Here is an 18,727-nt window from a genome sequence, read left to right as displayed (position 1 = left end):
ATGAGGGAAAGGCTGTTGATGTGGTCTACCTAGACATCACCAAAGCCTTTGGCACTGTCTCCCACAGTATTGCCCTGCAGAAGCTGACAGCCTGTGGCTTGGGCAGGTACACTCTTGGCTGGGTAAGGAACTGGCTGGAGGGCCAGGCCGAGAGAGTGGTGGTGAATGGAGTTAAATCCAACTGGCAACCCATCACAAGTGGTGTTCCCCAGGGGTCAGTGCCTGCTTCTTTAGGACACTGAATAGTGATGAACTTCTATGGGAGCAGCCAAGGCTTTTAGAAAATGGGACTATGAGTTGAGGACATGTCCTATTTGTTACTATTTTCTATTTGAAACAGAAAACTGTATTAAGAAAGAATAAAAAACATTTTCTACACAAGGAAAAATGTTTGCTACTTTGTGATAGGATGTTTAGTCCTTTGGCAGCAGGTATCTGTAACGCTTTTGAGTCTCCGGGAGTAGCAGGATCCACGCAGTGCTACCTGCTGAGAAGCAAGGAGGCTGGAAAACTGGAGGGCAGGCTGCCTGAACTGTCTGAACACTGGAGCCCTATGCTTTGTTTTAAAGTAAATCATGATCTTTCTATCTTCTAGTGAACTTCCTTAAGTGTTGGTGGAGTTTTCTCACTTTTAGAGGTTTACCACAGTTGGTATGTATTAATGATGACACTTGAAAGTAACTTTTTTTTAATTGCCTTCTCAGGTATCTGACCTTCCGTTCTTTAGCATATGAGCTGGAAGAATGTTATTTTTTACAAGCTGTTTTGAACAGCTGCAACCCTTTGAACACCAGAGGAGGTTTTAGGCCTAGTTTTCTGGAAAAGCAGGATTCTGCAGGTTGATACTACCAGTACATCTCTTTCCAATTTCAACAGACTCTTCCGTCTGAAAAACTCTGTAAATTGATCTTTCCTTTTTCTATTGAGCTGAGGAAGAACACAGCTGTGGACAAAGTATGTTCTTCCTTCTGTAAGCTGAAATTTCTATAGGTCTTCCTCATCAGAAGTGTTGTGAGTAGTCATCATAGACCTGAAGATAGCTGCTTTCTTTCTTTGTTCACGTTTCAGAGCTGATTCTTTCTTGTCTTGTAATCAGCCATTCTGTTTATGCTGAAATCTTCTCTCCTTGCTTTAATGGTTTGTCTGAGACTCCCACATTGATGGAAGAAACAATAATGAATTTTGTTGAGAATTCTTTGCCAAAAGACGCAACTTGATGTAGTTTGAGTAAATGTCAGTTTGGGTAAAACAACGAGAGAGTGAGGAAAGAAGGATCAGCTGCTTTCTTGTGCTCCAAAAAGCTGGCTGCTTTGGGGAGAGGACAGGAAGAGAAGGGAGAGTGAAAGAAGAAAGAATCTGAGGTACATTATTAGAAAAGGGTGAGCGCCTGAGTGCCAGAAGCACAAGACATGAGTGCCAAATGTGAACAAATATTGCTGAGTTTTCATGAATGCTACTTCTGCAAAGAGAGAAGATCCATTTGCTCATTAACAGCTATGCCTGTAAGCGAATTTCTGAGTATGTGAAGGAAGAATAAGCTGTGCACAAAGGAGAAGATAAATGTCAGAATTCCATAGGTCTGGACTTCAGAGTTGCTTTTTGCATGTGCTTTGTTCCTGTTTTTTACAATTTTTTCTTTTTTTTTTTCTTTTTTTTTTTCTTTTTTTTTTGCTTCTCCACACTATCAGCCTTTTATTGTTCGTGAGGAGACAGACAGACTCTTGTTCCAGGGTAGGGGGAGGAGGGAAGAAACGTGTAAGCGCAGTGGAATGTCCTTTTTAGTGTCTCTCTCTGGCTCCAGGTTTGACATGTGGGGATTTTAACGTATAATGAGCAGCAAAGTGTCAGAATACAAGCGACAATGAAAACAAAATTCAGTCAGTAACCTTGGGGCTCTGAAACTGAGCAAATGTTTATCAGAGTAAGATTATGCTGGACATCATTGAATAAGAATGAGCTGATGTCACACTTGGCAAGAGCAGGAACTGGTTTTTTTCCGCACAAACAGCACAACATAGCAAGGAGAAAGCAGAGGGAAGGGTAGGAAGGAGGGGAGGTGAAGGAAGAAGAAAGGCGGAGAGCTGTTTGCTGTAAATTGAACTAATAAAAATATAAAGATGTGGTTTGTTTTGTTAGAAAGAGTCTTGGAGGATGTAAATAGACAAAGGTTAAGGATGCTTCAGGGCTCCTCCTACACTGTGGCCTTGAAGAGCTGCGTACAGATTTCTGACAGCCGTTGCATAATCTGCCTTGACTTGCTCCAAGTAGACAGTGTACTATAGGCTTGTTTCTGTGGTCCTGATTCAATGGCAACTCATTTGGCTTTAATGGGAATTTTTACTTGAATAACAAAGTCCAGCTTTTGTGACCTCTGGTAGCTTTAGTGCCTAGTTAATGAATAGGAGGATCTCCCCTCTCTTAGCCTTGTATGCCCTGTTTTTAAAGCTTCATCTTGTTTTATACTTCAAGTAACATGAAATGTTAACTGCAGAAAGAGAGATTTGCTTGAGGCTGGGAGCAGAGCAGCAAAACCAGGTAGCCTCTGAAGCTAAGAACTAGCAAGGTGTATCTGGTGAATGTGCAAGTGAGCAGTATTGGAAAGTGACTCCAAAGAGGTGTAGATATAATACATACAGCACTGTGGGTGCTGCTCTGTGCTCTTGTATTCTAGCTTGGCAGACTGCTTGTGAAGTGGCACAAGTTAAACAGGAAAATCTCTCTCCTGTACTGGAATAAGCATCAGTGCCAAACATTATAGCAGCATATCTGTGAGGTGGTAGTTGTATCCCATCAAGCTCCTTTCCTCATTCCATGAAGTACCCAAGCTGTTAAAAGTTAAGAGCAACCCTCCTTGCATCCACCCATACGTCTACAGGCATTTGTTTAGTAACAGCCCCCCATGACATTGAACACAAAACTGGGCGTTATTTTTTCAAAATGAAAAAAAAAAAATTTAAAAATGGGGCTGTTGTGGGAGCAGCAAGCACAAACTTTACTAATCAATTTGCGGTTCTAACTCATGTTCAGTGAGCTGTCATCACAAGGCTTTTGATTCTCCTGCTCTAGGGAAGGAGGCAAAGCTTTGCAACTGAGCCACTCAGCATGCAGTTCCCTCAGGTGTATGCAGCTCTCCGGAAGCTTTTGGATTTGATGACTTCCTGCTAGACCACACTATCTCATTCAAAAAAATCCCGCTCATTCAGATTGAATAGATTTGAGTGTTCTCATCTGCTGAATGACCTTACTAGGCACATGCACACTTCTGACCTCTTCTGCAATGACTCAGCGCTGGGTGTAAGTGAAGAAGAGCACATCTGACTTCAAGACAGGCTGGACAAAGAAAAGCTGTTGCATTTGTGCAAGAGGAGGAACAGTTGTGTTTGTGTGCTCTGTTCCTTGCTGAAAGCTGCCTGAATCAGATGAGTCTTTTAGCTGTTGCTGCAGCATAGTCCTTTATAAAGAAGTCTACAGCAGAAGAACTAAAGATACTTACATATTTATTAACTAGGGAGTTGGATGAAAACATTTAAGGTAAATGTATTTCTAAGAGTCATAAGATTCAATGTTCAATTTACAGTTTTAAGAAATTCTGAATTTTTTGTACTTTTAAATCAGTCAGAGTTTTAGATGCTGTTTTAAGTTACTGTTACTAATACTTAGGCACTTAGTTTTCCTACTCACTTTTTCACCTGGTTCAAGAAGAGAACTGTACACATCTATACTGCTGTGGTTTGTTTGTTCTCATGCTGCTTTTAAGCACTTTTGTTAAAAAGGAGATGTGGATTCAGTGTGTTGCTATGTACTTACGTTAGCGAAAACAAATGCTTCAGTATCTCAGAACAAAATACGGTGGAGCTCTTGTCAACACCTCTGTGACTACAAATTCAAACATAATCAATATTCTTCATGTAAGACTTATCTAAAAAATGATAGCATAAAAAGAAGTCTGTTCACTGTATGCCTCTTCTCAAATCTACTTCTGAGCCTATTTTCATGCAGTTAAAAAAGTAGTGCAAAGATCATTGCAGAAGTGGATATACATTTATGGAGGACCTGTATCAAAACAGCTGCTTTCTGTTAACAGCTGCAGTTCGCACAGCCATGCTGACGTTAACAGTGAGGGCAATATGAACAGGTACTAAGAGAGCAAGTTCTGTTAGCTTGCTAAGAAAGTACAGATTGCATCCTGAAAGTGAAAAATCTAATGTCAAAATTGACTTCCAGTTGCTGTGTTGGTTGTTAGATGTTAGTTAGTTGGTGTTAGATGTGGCAGGTTGAGGTCGCTTAGATCTGGATTTACTGACTTAAGTATTTTGCCGGGTTCAGTGTTATAGTTGGCTTGATGGAGGCTTTCAGGAAAAGGATGCTGAAGTGACGTAGTCTTTAGACAGCACAGGAACAAGTTGCTGCAGGGTGAGGAGTTTGTGCAGGTGAGCTGTTCTGCAGTGCCTGCTTAATTTTCAGGCTGTTTAGGTGCTTGGAACTGTGCAGCTGTCTTATCCTGTATGTGTTCATGCAGAAGGAGCAGTTGAGCCTGTGCCTGCTTAAACAGCCATGGTACATCTCTGCAGAGTAGGAGTTCTGGCTGCTGGTGCAATGCCAAGCATCTGCTTGCAAGCATCAGAACTTTATCTATTCTTAAACCTTGACTGATCTATAAAGTAAATCCTCTTAGGTGCTGTGATTTGCTAGAGTGGTGTAATTGCAAAGACCTTTAAAGATGCCAAAAATATTGAAAATAAATTTCCTTAAAATAGGAGTAAACAGAGATTTTCCCCACCAAATGCTTAATTTTCATTTGTTTTCATGAATAATCTTGGAAACCTGATTTGGAACCAAGTCTGCAGTTTTTTTTCTTTTTTTTTTTTTTTCTTCTCCCTATTTTGGTAACAAAGAAGATTTGCCTGGCAGCAAAACTCTTTGGCTTCAGAGCTCATCCTTTCCTGCTATTTTGTTCCTTATCTGAAGTCAGAACCTTCTGTACAGAATGTAAGAGCTAGTAACTGTCTGTGTCACAAGCAAAGCAGTAGTTTTGTGAGTAGTGAGTGATTAAAAATACTGCTTTATGTGCATTTTTAATATATTAATAAAGAGTAATGTGATTTTTGTTGGTGTTTTTAAATCTGTGTTTGTGAATTCTTTTTGTCCTGGTGCTCTGCCACATCCCGTGGGTTTACCTGTGGCTGCTGAACTCTTTACACCTTACAGTTGTGCTGTGACTGCCAGCCAGGTTTGCTCCTTGTGGTCTCTAGAGGTGGAAGACAGAGCTGTCATATGGGTGAGCTGGGGTGGAGGGCTTGGGAAGAAGGTGGTACACAGCCTAGAGGCCTGGACTGACAGCAAGCCTTCCTCTTTAGACCACTGCCTCAGTGGCTGAACCCTGCAGCTCTGTGCTCTGATTCACGTACTTCTTAAGCATTTTGAAGCTTCCACTGCCATATCCTTGCTGAGATCGGTGACTGGCTTTGTGTGCAAGCAGAGAACCCAGTGGGGATGTGGCAGTTGAAATGCTGTTAAGTTTCACTTTTAGTCAAGCAAATCAGATGGTCTGGTTTGGTTGTTGTTGTTTTTGTTGGTTTTTTTTTTTTTTAAATGCTGATCAGTTGACTAACATTTTTGTTTTATTTGGCCACTGTGTGTATTTTCTAATGTAATGAGCAGAAGGAGATGATGTACTGGCAATCATACTAACTGGTATTACAGAATTACAGGGGTTGGAAGGTCCTCAAGAGATCAAGTCCATCCTCCCTGCTAATGCAGGTACCCTTCAGCAGGTTGCACAGATAGGCATCCAGACAGGTCTTGAATATCTCCATAGAAGGTGACTCTACAACCTCTCTGGGCAACGTGTTCCAGTGCTGTGTCATCCTTACCATAAAGGATTACTGATGCTTTATGCATCCATTGTATGCTGTGTTTTTCTAACTTCTGTGTGTGCATCTTAATGTAGTCAGAGGATGCTGAGTTACTCTTGTGCCTTATGTAGCCTTGTACTACATGCCAGGCTCTGTCCTAGGCTGGAAGAATACTTGTCTCTCTGCCCCTCTCAGGGCTCTTGTCCCAGCTGCTGAAAGCTTCCTGTTCCATCTACAAGACTGCTGCCTCTTGTGACAGTCCTTGTAAGTGCTGTGAGGAAGCTGTGATTTGGGTGAGTAAAACTCTGCATTGAGTAAAAAGGTACCTAGTAGAATTGCTATGGTGAGGGAAGTAAAGTTTTGCTGTAACATGACTGATACTTTCTATAATGGGTTTAGGAAATAGATCTGCACTGTGTGTGAGCATGTCATCGGCAGATTGTATATTAATAACTTAAAGAGTCAGTGTTGGGAGAGGGGTATGTTTTCACAGCTACACTGTCTGAGGTGGAGGTTAGGTGGAGGCAGCTGTGAGCTGTTATATCCTGGGTACATCTGATTGCAAAGGGAGTGACACAGGCAACATCAAAGCCAAAGCATGGAATTTGCCAGCACTGTCCTTAAGCTGTCCCCCAGCTTTATGGCCATGCTGGGGCCCAAGCCCTTGGCTTGGAGTATGAGGAGTGAAGGTTTGAGAGGCTCCCAGCTTGCTGACCACAGATGCCATATGCTGTGTGCAGAGCTGCTGGAAACTGGACTGCCATTACTGGCTGCTTGTGAGGACAGGATCACATAAGTGCTGTCATTAATGCTTGGGTATGTAGCAGCTTATTTTGATAGTAAGGTGGTGCATTTACATATTATTTTACTAGTGAGTTCTTTTACTGAAGTGTGAAAGGAATGTAAACTGTCTACTGTAGAGGAGGAGGTACAGTGTTCTTGATTTCCCCCCTTGGGTCTGTAAAACACTTCATGCTAGGGATTCCTTGTGTATTTTGTCTTTCTGCAAGGTACTTTCTTACTTGACAGTATTTGACAGAAGATGATAAACGTGGAAGTAATACAGAGTGTAGTAGGCTGCTTATTTCAGTCTAGCTATTGAATGCTTTAGGTGCCCTAGGAAGGGCACAAGGTTGAGTGATTGGTTTTTAAACACTTTGTCAAAAGTAAATAGCATGTGTTGCTTTCCTCCTTCCTTCCTCAGCTCAGCTTTTGAGTGATTTCGGTATTCTCTGTTTACAGTTTAATGCTAGATCTAGCTCCATGTCTCCCTCTGGCCTTGGAAAAATACCTGTATTAACAGTTGCAACTGTTCAGATACTACTGGGAAAATGGCAAGTATTGTATTCCTTTTGTTGTGGTTTAAAACCAGCAGGTGGCTCAGCATCATATTGTCATTCACTGGCCCCTCTTTCGAGTGAGTTGGGGAGAGAATAAAAAGTAGAGATAAAACTGTTTATGAAGATAGACAAAAGGAAAATAGTTATGACTATATATGTACATGTATATGTGTGTGTGTGTGCGTGTGTGTGTAAGAAGTGATGAACAAGCAACTGTCCAACACATCCCCCAGCTGATGCCCAGATAGTCCCCCCGAGCAGTGGAAGAGAGTGAAATGAACTCCCACTCCCTTCAAAACTCCTTCCGTGTGGTATCATATGCTATGGAATATCCCTATGGCCAGTTTAAGTCAGCTGTCCTTATTCTGTTCCCTCCCAGCTCCTTGGGCCCTTTGCTGAGAATGGCCTTGGCTCTGTACAACACTGCTTAGAAGCAGCTATAAACATCAGTGTATTATCAATATTGTTTTTCTCCTAGAACCGAAACAAAACATCATACCAGATGCTAAAGAAAATAATTCTATCTCAGTGGAAACTAAGGCACTGTTGAGTTTTTTTCTGAAATCAGCTTTAGTGCAAGAGTGGGATAAAAACAGACTGAGTAATTACCGGAGTAATGCAGCCACTTCCATGGCATGCTCGTGAAGCCTGCAGAGAATACCTTTGCACAGATTTCTTAAAAATAAGGGGTTTACGAACTGAAGACTTTCAGATCACATTACTACAGCATATAGGAAAAAAATGAGCTAGCTAGTTTAGGTAATAAGTGTCAGCCAAATGAAAACTTATGTGAAATAGCAGCCCACACTGCTAGCACAATGGTTGAGTGATAAACTAGGTTGCATGTGAGAAAAGAAAACAAAGTAAAAATGCCAGCTCTATAGCATTTACAAATCTCTCCTGTTCTTTGGTATATTTTTCTGAATGTGCATAATAGATAGAAATTGCAGTTCCTAGGACCTGTGGCCAGGTGTATTTTAGTTCTTTAGACAGTTCAATAATATATTTTAAATAGTGCTTTTGGAAACTTGGACAAAGGCCATGACGTGGCCATAACTCTTTTGTTGTGACGTTATTTTTTCTACAGCAGTGTGCCTTGGCTGAAGCCCTTAAGTTGTAGGGCTGCAGTTGGAGTGGAGGCCTGTGTTTATCAGAGCAGAACTGAATAGTTTTAGTCCTACCACTGAATTATACATTGCTTTGAAACAAAAATTATGGAAAAGGGAAAAAAAAAATCACATCTGCTTTTTGTGATGATACAAAAAAGAAAGAAGGCACATTAGAAGTATTACTACATACCAAGCAGAAACTGCATTTCATGTACGTAAATAGTGGTTATGCAGCAATCAGTGCTGTGCTTTTTTTACAGTTACAAAACACCAATAACTTTATCAATAGCTGCCATTATTTAAAAGTAATTATTTTTGTTTCAATCTCTAAACATTTCCCTGCCACTTTAAATCAGTGGAAGACTTATGCTTACTGGCTCTGTAAGTAAGTGGCCTGCTCACCATTTTTGCTTTGTGACACGTTTTGGCAATAAATTGCAATCACAAACTGACATCTGAACACTGACATTGAAGAAGGTATCCAAAAGTTAGGAGAAAATCAACAAATAGTAGTATTTCTTAGTCTAATGCATACATTACTTGTTGAAAAGCCATTCCTCATTTACAGACAAATTGTAGATACAAATGGATTCTATAAACCTGGAGTGGCTGCTCATTTTGCTTTAAATAATCCTTAGGAGATCTCAGACACATGCATATGAGTAAGTTACCATGGAGAAAACTGGGTTGTGAACTCAGACATGCAGCACTTGGGCTGTGCTGTAGTTACTGTCTGTGCATGGTCTCCTGGTAAAAGCAGCACAGTGTACTCTGTTCTTACTGAATTTACCTGGGATAGTGTAGACACAAGCTGGCTATTGTGGAACAGCAAACTTGCCCCAGCTTCACGTGGCTGCCCTTTTGCTCAGAGGTGACTTCAGATTTCACCTTTCCTCTGCAAACAACTCTGCATTGTGGTTTGGTTTTGTTTGTAGTATGTGCTACCCCACGTGGATAAATATCCATATACTTTTGCCTAAAATAAAGTAAAAGCCTTAGTAATATAATCAATTACATGAGTTTTAGCTTGTAATTAGTTCCTGCTTACCCTATTCTCTTTCATCTAGAGTCTAGAAAACTTTCTATCTGAGGACAAATGTTAACCACATTTTACAATGTGGGAGAGATAGGAAAGCTTGTTAAGGTCTTGTTATTTCAAGATCTTTTCAAGGTCTTGTTATTATATAGGTGGACAGGTAAAGTTGAGATTTTTTTAAATGGTTTCCATGCTGAAATTCTTGAAGTAGCAGCTTGCTGTTGCCTCAGACAGAGGTTCCCTCTGTCCTGTACTTCCCTCCATCCTGCCTCTTCAAAGCTAGCTCTAGGTTTTGATCTCCTGGTAAGCTGACTTCTTTTGCAACCCTACAGAAGAAGGAAAAAAAACAAAACAACAACAACAAAAAAACCCCCATGCAAACTAAAACACAGTATTCTCTGCTGCTTCAGTGCAGTGAATGGATTTGTGTAATAACTGTGTGTCAGTGCTGGCTTGCAGTAAGCGTAATAAAAATGGGAGTTGGGCTTTCCCTTTAGAGGAGCATATATTTGGGGGTCTGGAGGGAAGAATCTTAATTTGGCTGTGGTTGTCTCACGAAGTTTTATTAGATGTCTGAGAAGCCGTGTGGGAGAGACTGCATAAATGTGTTTAATACTGACAGTTCCACAGGAAAACAGACTGCGCTGCTTCCTGCACTGCTGGAATGTGTTACGTGAGGGTGAGAGAAGGGGCGGGATGTTCTGGTAGTGGAGTCATCAGGCTGGGGGACAGCAGCTTCCATGTGGTCTCAGATAAATCGCTTAACCTCTCGGTGCCGCAATTCCTCATCTTGTAAAGTGACGTTAGTATTCTGCCCTTTGTACGTGCGTAGTGCTTGGGGTAATGAGGTCTGGTGTAGCCTGCAGATGTAATCTGCTTACATAAGCAAGCGACGGTAGGTCTTAGATGGTAGGTCTTAATGTGTTTGCCACAAAAAAAAAAAAAGTACCTGTGGAGGAAATGCAATTTATTGCATGACACAGAATCACAGCTCTCGCATTCCTGTGAATTATGCCATCCGTTTTCCCAGTCTTCTCTTTGTATTTCTTCTTTCGGGTCAGTGGAAGGAAGTGGACTGCACAACTAGGCAACTGCCTAGTCGAGAGCACTCCTGTATATTACTTCTGCGCTCCAGAAGTTAAAATGAATAAGTAAATCAGTGGAGAGATGCACTTGGCGGGATCTTGGTTGCTTTTATTTGATGTGGTGCAGTGGTTTGCTTTTCTTCAGAGCGCATTGTGTGCCTTTTTCCCTACCTGAAGTTTCAAAATAAGTGCAATTGGACAAGTAACTGATCTGGCAGCCAGTAGCAACTTCTCCAAGGCTCGATGCTCAATCTTGTAGTTACAAAGAAACACATGTAAGTAACTTTCAGTGCATACAAACCCAAGAAATGCTTTCCCCTTTTGGATATTCAGATTTCTAAAAATCCAAATGAGGAAGCGTTTCTGATTTGCTTGTTTTTGCTTGCTCTTTTAAAACAGAGATCTTAATTTAGAAATCTTTTGCATCATTCAACAAATATGTTGGTTTTTTTGTTTTGGGTTTTTTTTTTTTTTTTTTGCATTTTTGCAGCAGTGTTCAAAGTCCCAGGAGCAGGCTCCATCATGGTAACCACTTTGCAGATTCTTTAAAATGTGGAGCAAAAGGGACTGCTTCGGAGAAATTGCAAACTTCATTCGTATAAAAAAGCGTACACCTTATTGATTATGTATAGCCATTCTTCTGTGACAGGAGGAAATTTTAATGGTATACAGATATTTGCAGGATCTAAGCCTAAATAAAAATGAAACTCAGAAAATCAAAAATATTTTACAAATTCTCTTTTTGTGCAATTAATATTGAAACCTCCTCTGGATCAGAATTTTTTTTTTATGTAAGATCTGTGCCTTTAGTAGGTAGAGATTCATAAGAGTTTGGGTTTTTTTGTCTCTGTCCCATAGGAAACTGTATTTTTTGTAAAGAAACTTAAATGTCTTGGATCTCCTTAAATGCTGTTGTTTTAAGATAAAGGAAAAGTGGAGGTGAGTTTTGTATCTTTCTGAGTATTGTTTTATAGGTAGTATCTCACAGTGTTGGGAAGCTGAGGCACATCATTCACACTGAGAGAATATTTGGGCTCTCTAGTCAGAAAAGTTGCCTGTTGAATGATGTGACAGGACAAGAGTTTTCAGCCCATCTGTCACCCATGCAGAAATAAAAGGATCACATGGTATGGGCTCCAAAATAGAGGAAAATTTGCTGTTACAGCCAACATTCCTTGCCACAATACAAATATGTTCTTTGCTCGCATAATAGCTGTTCAGTTTGTCTACAGTCAATTTGCCATCCTCTGTGCCACCTTCCCTTGTTACATTGGGGTAACTTGCATCCCTCATGCTGAGCAATCTTCCTCCAGTTTTTAATCGGTGTAGTAGTGATTTCTGGTGTGTTTCTGTCTTTAAACGACAACCAGCAGCTTGGAAAATGAGTATCTAGTTTAATAAGAAATGGAAATTTTAGGTTGTTTTCTCTTACAGTCTGAGAATAGGAATGTGTTCTGGAGGGGGGCAGGGAAAGTAAAGCAGTAATCATGCAAACGACACTGTGAGGACAGCAGTGAGGTCTGGCATGCTGATGAGCGAGTTCATATGCTGGCTGCTTCAGGAGGCAGCCTGAGCCACTGGGGACCTCTGTCCTCTCCACCTTTTGGCGCTTGAGAGACTGACCTAATAAATATTTTGTTACACGAGATATGATCTCATATCCTTTTAAAATCCGCATATCTGCCAACTCTACTTCCATCCCATAGGATGGGGCTATTCAGTGAAGAGTTCAAAGTGTGGGACAGAGCTTGGAGAAGGAAGTAGTGATTTTCAAGAAGAAAGTTATTTAATAATACCTGGAAGTTCACAGTTCTCCAGAAACGAAGCTGTCTCAATGCTGAATCACTGGAGGCTTGTAGTTTATCTCCTCAACTCTCTGCTGTACAGAAACAAAGGATACCAGCAACACCCTTTTTAACCTTCTGCCCTTTTTTTCCATGTCTCTTGGTGGTGGTTTTTTTTTTTCTCCTGTGAATCTTAAGCTTTTCGTGATTGTAGGGCAGCGTGCTGCTCCACTATCCTATAGGGCAGAGCTTGTGGATAGTGCATGATAGCCTTCTAGGATCACTGCTGCCTGCTTATGAGGAGAGGATGAAGGAGAGAGATGTGGAGCAGCAGGTTGCAGCACTGAATCCTTTGGTTCCTCCTGGACTCCTCAATTGTCTTAACTGTTTTCAGTCTCTTTCACGATGTATCAAGATGAGTTACTGCTGCTATCTGCTCTTTTGAAGTAAAGCTACTGACTTGCTGAAAAAAAAGTAGCTGTGAATTAATAAAATATTAATATTTACAGTGTGGGTAGTAAGTAGTCACTGTGTACAAGAAAAGATGGGAGACGGATTTTTGTTGAGGGTTTTTTTTGTCAGATAGAAAGGTACATGGCCTTTTTCATTCTGTTGCTTATTCTAATTTTTCATCTCCTATAAATTGAAATTCTAAGCTAAATTGTTCTCTGACACTGGCAGCATGAACCTAGAGATCTGGAGAGAAGCTAATTGCCTTGGCTCCAGCCAGCTGCATCACCACATATAATACCATCCTCTGTCTTTGAACGATGTATGTCATTTATTTGAACTTCTGCCACCTTATGAAGGTATTCCAGCTTGAATGTCTGCGTTTACTTGAGCTCATGTTTTGTTGGATGGTGAGTCAGAGGCTCCTTGCAATTTATTCACTTTGCTTTTAGCATTATGTAACCTGTACATGGCTGTAAGTACGTTTAGGTAGCATAGTCCTTGGCAGCTCATTTCACTGTCCTTGGCCTATTTCTCCTTGAAACTCTTAGAAGCAGCTTAAGTTAGCCCAAATGCATGCTTCATTTTAATTAAAACTATTAAATAGAGCATAATTCTCTTCACTCCTCTTGAAGTTGATGAGAGGTTAGTCAACCAAAAGAAAATTAGTTAGTTGATAGCATTAGTTAGTTGATAGTTAGTTGATAGTATTTAAATCAGTGAGGAAATAGAGAAACTGCCTCAGGTGTATGATGAACTCTTCATTGTTTTGTGAACATTCAGCATAGTAAAAGTTGATGATGTTATCTGAACATTTATCCTGACAAGTTAAATGTAGAGAGGATCAAAACTAAGAAGCTGATGGAATGCTAAAACATGTTATGTATACACTTAAAAGGAAAAGTCTAATTTCTGGTTTGCACTCATTGGAGTGTTGTACTTCATCTGAGAATAGTTTTGAAAGATTTGCAATTCGTATGGCTGGGCCTAAGATTTTGTTGGAGGTGGTTCTTTATAGAATATAAATGCTTTGGTTAATACAGAGTGTTGAGACCAAACAGTTACCGGTGCTTCTTCTCCTGATGTCTTGACTCAGGTGGTGTTGTTGTAGTGGGCAACAAGTCAGCAAAACAAAACTATCTTTTTTTTTTTTTTTTTTCTCTGAAGATCAGGAAAAGAAAGAGTTTGTGTGAAGGAAAACTGAGAGCATCCTGAGAGGATAACATGTTGACTGTTGATGCAAAGTAAACTCACTTCATCATATTTGATGAGGTTGTTGTCCTAGTTTTGTTTTCATTTCTGTCTGGAAATGTTCTTGAAGAGGTTTAACGTTCTCAAATTTGTAAGATACTTCAGCCTCAGTCTTTCTTTCTGTCTTGTTTGTGAGTCTTTTGGCAAGAACTTTATATCACAGCTTGTTTGTAGCTTTCAGTATGCATGGGGGCCATTCAAGTAATTTCCATTTCCCAGTAAGGTACATTCTTAGAAGAACTTTTCCAATTCTGTTAACCTGCATTTATTACTTCTTTTAATTGCTTGGTGTGATACTTTCTTGCATTTGCCGTTTTAATGTCCTTTCCTGTTGGTAAATGGAGAGCCCCAAAATGAAATGAGAATAAATCAAGGAAAGAAAAATCATAGATATATATACACATATACAAATATATATATATAAAAACATAAAGCTTGGCCTTAAAATTTAACATCACTTTGACCAAATTGACATGTGATGCATGTATGATTGGGCTCAACCAAGGTTCTCAAGTTGCACAGTGCAAGCAGTAAAGAACAGGCAGGAGAAATTCTTTAAATGATTTTGCCTTTTGTTTCTCTGGATATTAACAGTGGCCCACTGGGCCCACTTTTAAGTCTCATGCCATTTCTTTTTTTTTTTCTTCTTTTTTTTGTAAGCATTTTGTGAAACCTGGAGTCATGTAGATAGGTAGGGAGTAGGTAAGAATCTTAATTTCATTATAAAATTTAAATATATGTAGCTAGTCTTTGAGATTTTAAAGAAAAATCTTTATTACAGCGTGAAAGGATTCTTCTAAAAGTCAAGGTAGGCAAAGCCTGGATGTTTTATCTCATTTAACTTACGTGGGACCTTTTTTATTCAGCTTTGCTTTGGATAACCAGTGAATTTTAATTGTTTTTAGAAATTAGTTTGAGTCTTACGCCCTTAGGGGTGCTCAGAACTGGACTACTTCTCTGGCACATTTAAATGAGAAGGAGGGTCATTTTTGGAGCTCAGAATGGTTTGTGACAAAGAAGAAGCAGGACTTGCTTCATGCAGCTTACCAGTGTAAACCAAGCTGTCGTGCCTTATGGTGCTACATTTAGATTCTGTATTTAAGCTCTGTCAAGGAGGGCTAAGCTATACAGCAAACTGTTCTTCACACTGCTACGAAACCTTAACATCCAAAAATTCATGTCCTTCCCACTTCTAGCCTCCCCTGGACCCCTGTATTGCTGAAGTCCATTCGATAGCCTTGCAGCCCGAATTAGCTTTTAATTATTCCTTTAAAAGTGTTTATTCTGGATGTGCTGTGCTGCTTCTGATTGCAGCTGGGCTGGTGATGTGAACAGCTGAGTTAACTCCACTGCTCCCCTTGCTTTGCAGGACTCCTCAGTGGGCAGACGTCTCCATCCAGCACCAAGCTAGAGAAGCTGGATCCACATCAAGTGCTGCAGCTGTGTCTCCGGTACCAGGACCATCTTCACCAGTGCGCAGAGGCTGTTGCCTTTGACCAGAATGCTTTGGTGAAGCGCATCAAAGAGGTACTGCCTGCTTTGCACCTGCTTTGGGAGGGAGGGCCTGGGCCTCTGCATGTCTCTAGTCCCTAGCGAGCTGTGAGTGCCAGTCAGTGCTTGGTGTGAGTGATCTGTAGTTGCTTGGGGCATCTGCCTCAGAGAAAACACTCTGGAGAAAGTCACAGTGTGCATTTCAAACGAAGTCCCCTGACTACCTTATTTTGGATTTTCAAATGGTGCATTTATTGGTTATGCTCTGTGATTCTTGGCTGCAAACATTTTATGTTCCTCTATTATTTATTGCAAGTAATTGTTTAAGAAGTAAAGGATCAGGATTTTTCAAAGTATTGTTCCTTACTTAAATCTCCATGCTTAGCATTTTATTAGGCCTCATGGATAAGCTCTAAGGAAAGGGGTGCCTAGCATGACTGTGATTGCCAGTAACATTTCTTTCTTTCTTCAATGGATTTGTAGAGCCACATCTTCGTTTTCAAAGTCTCTCTTCTCTGTTCAGTATGGCTGTTAAAGATCTTCCTGTACTGCAGTTCTTGCCATTAAATGATCTCTTGAAAATCACTGATCTGCTTAACTATTCAATGATACTATTGGGAATGAAATTAATTCCTTGTGTGAGCATCCTGTAATTGAATTGCCCATCTCACTGTGTGTAGCAACTGATGTTGGAAGCAGAATGGCTGACCATTTTTTAAGGTTAAGACGGACTGTCATGAGTGGAGATGCTCTTTGAAAGTGGCTTCTCACGTGTTCACAAAACTGGTAAATGTTACAGATGTCAGAAGTCTCTGAGACCAAAATACCACTCAGTGTCAACAGGTAAAACTTTGAACAGGTGGTTAATTTTTATTCATGTACAATAAACAATGACCTTGATTCTTTATTGCTATATTGGCTTAGAGTTAAGAAGTCCCACATGACAAATGGATAATAAATTTGATTCATGGGCTGTTTTGAGAAGCTGCTGTCATCATGAAGTTTTAAGTCCAGAATAACGTGGGAGCCATTAAAAAGGCCTTTTTCCTTTGCTGTATCATGATCTGTGGCCAGCTGTTACACAAGATGTAAGAATATTTGCAGATGTTGGTAACTCAGATCACACAATCTCAGAAATGGGATTTAATTGCCAGCCTAATGACAATGTACAACATTAATCCAGCAGACTGTAATTCTTTTGGCTATTAGAGAGTGACTGTCAACATGATTCAAAGCTGTGGTAGGCTCCACCAGTGCAATCTGCAATACTTGGATTTACCTTCTATAGAGAAGTTACAGACTGCCTTTCAAATTACCAGTGATATTTCTTTCTTACAGTATATAACGCTTCTGATGATATGTGATACTGATTTTGTTACTGCATTCTTTATCACAGAGTGCTGGAGAAATGAGTGAAACTAACTTGGGAAACTGACAAGTCATGTTTTTGGTTTGCTGGCTTTTTTCTGGGATTTTTTATGGTCGTGACACTTAAGTAACTTCAGATGCTTTGAATCCCACTGCCAGATCTGATGGTTTTTTGCTGTTAGATAACCTAATAATTTTTAAATGTTTTTCTTGCATTGGCTGTTCTGTATGTGTGTTCTGAAGGAGCCGGGTGGGACCCACTCCACTTAAATCATTCTTTCCAAATTGTTTGTACTCTCTTTAGTGCATTAAATTGAACCAGTGCTGACAGTTGCTGACAACAAAGGGTGCAGCTGAACTAGAGCAGAGTATATCTCTTGTTACAAGTGTAGATGTAGGAAATTTGTCTGTGACCACTTGTCAGCAATGATTTCTCTATGCAGTATAGACAAATCATTGACCATTGGTAGGGAGTAAAAATGAAAGAGAATAAAAGCATTGTGGAAAGCATAATGTGTGCATGAGCTATAGAGTAAATATATTCTCTTATATTCTCTCTTTAGTAGTCATTATTTCCCTTTTTTTCTCTGTAACAGGGAAAGTGTTGAATTGTTTTTTTCCTCTTATAATAGACTTTTCTGGAGAATTATACTCTTAACTTCACTACAAAATAATGAGCTCTAGTCCCTGATTCCTGCCATTTGTCTGTGGTTCGTTCACTTCAGACTTCAACTGTTTTTATTCAGTGTGCTGCAGTCATACAAGCTGCAGCTTGATTTTAGTTTTCCCTCGACAAAATGTCTCAGGGTAAGTATCTTGTGCTTCTTATGTGTCTGGAAAAAAGTTTCCCAATTTCTGGCAAAACTCTTAAGTACTGTTTTAAATTTATTGGCCCTTGATAATTCATAATTGACTGCAGTGGTTTGTAAATGAGCGCACAATCTAAATTAAAATGTTTTTTAATTGAAAAGAGAATAGTCTAAGGAGAACAGAAACCTCACGTTCCAGTTGTTACTGCAGATCTAAGCTGACCCATTGGTGTATTTCTTTGCTTTGGGGACCAAAACAGTCTGTGTTGCTCTACTTCTCATTTCCTGGATTTCTGCAAACTGGCTGGCTAGAGCTCTGAAACATAGAACCTGTGTGCTTTCCAGGTTGTTCTTTTTCAAATGATATCTACTCAAGCATTTCCCTGGGGAAAGAATTGAAGACATGATTGAAAGCAATTGATTCAACTGCTCATCTGCCCATCTTAGGCAGTTAACCATTAAGTACTGGTGCCCAAACTGTCTGGTTTCAGAACGATTTGAATGTATCACGATGGGCTTTGTCTTTATTCAGAAGTGAAAAAAATGTGTTTGCATCTTAAGATAAAATAACCAGTATGCATTAAATATAATGTTTCGTACTAAGTTTTGGCAACTGCCTCACCTCTGTTGCAATACTGCATTAATTCCAAGAGCATTGAAATATTTAGAATTCCTTCTAATTTTTTCCCTGTAGCAGTTTGAAGAAAAACAGAACAGCAGATTTTGACTTGCACATATGTTATTTCAGGGTTGTGGCATCTGATAAAATTTGTCAATTCTGGGAAAAAAAGTTTTTTTCTGGGCAGCATATCTGTATTTTGTAGGTATTTTGTAGGATAGATATCCTTGGCTTGTCAGATTGATCACTGCTTTATTGACTTCCGAGGCAGACTCTTCAGGTGGGACTGGAAATGGAATCTTATTTGTCTGCTGGTGATATGTTGAACTTGTACTCAACTTACGCAGAACATGATGATTCAAGCAAGAAGTCCCCACTTTAGTCAGGAGGTCCTGCTGCATCTCGCTTCTGCCATGACAATGCTGTAGGTCTCTGTTAGAACTACTACAGAACTTGGAGCAACTCCAGCTACTTCTAGGCTTGAGATCAGTGGGTGCTTCCTTCACCAGGAGTCTGCTTCAGTTTTGTGA

At 40.0% G+C, this 18,727-nt stretch overlaps 1 protein-coding gene across 1 annotated transcript in view; it reads left to right on the top strand.

Annotated features, from left to right (window-relative positions):
* The window catches only part of BORCS5 (BLOC-1 related complex subunit 5), a 58,941-nt gene that overhangs the window by 24,798 nt on the left and 15,416 nt on the right, over positions 1-18,727 (top strand). The window contains exon 3 of the mRNA XM_052690484.1: positions 15,280-15,437. Coding sequence (XP_052546444.1) covers positions 15,280-15,437 — 158 coding nt within the window. The remainder of the gene's footprint in view (positions 1-15,279; positions 15,438-18,727) is intronic.

The sequence above is a fragment of the Tympanuchus pallidicinctus genome, unplaced genomic scaffold (assembly GCF_026119805.1).
Source record: "Tympanuchus pallidicinctus isolate F22 unplaced genomic scaffold, pur_lepc_1.0 scaffold27, whole genome shotgun sequence".
NCBI lineage: Eukaryota > Metazoa > Chordata > Aves > Galliformes > Phasianidae > Tympanuchus > Tympanuchus pallidicinctus.
This window is presented reverse-complemented; position numbering and strand designations above follow the sequence as displayed.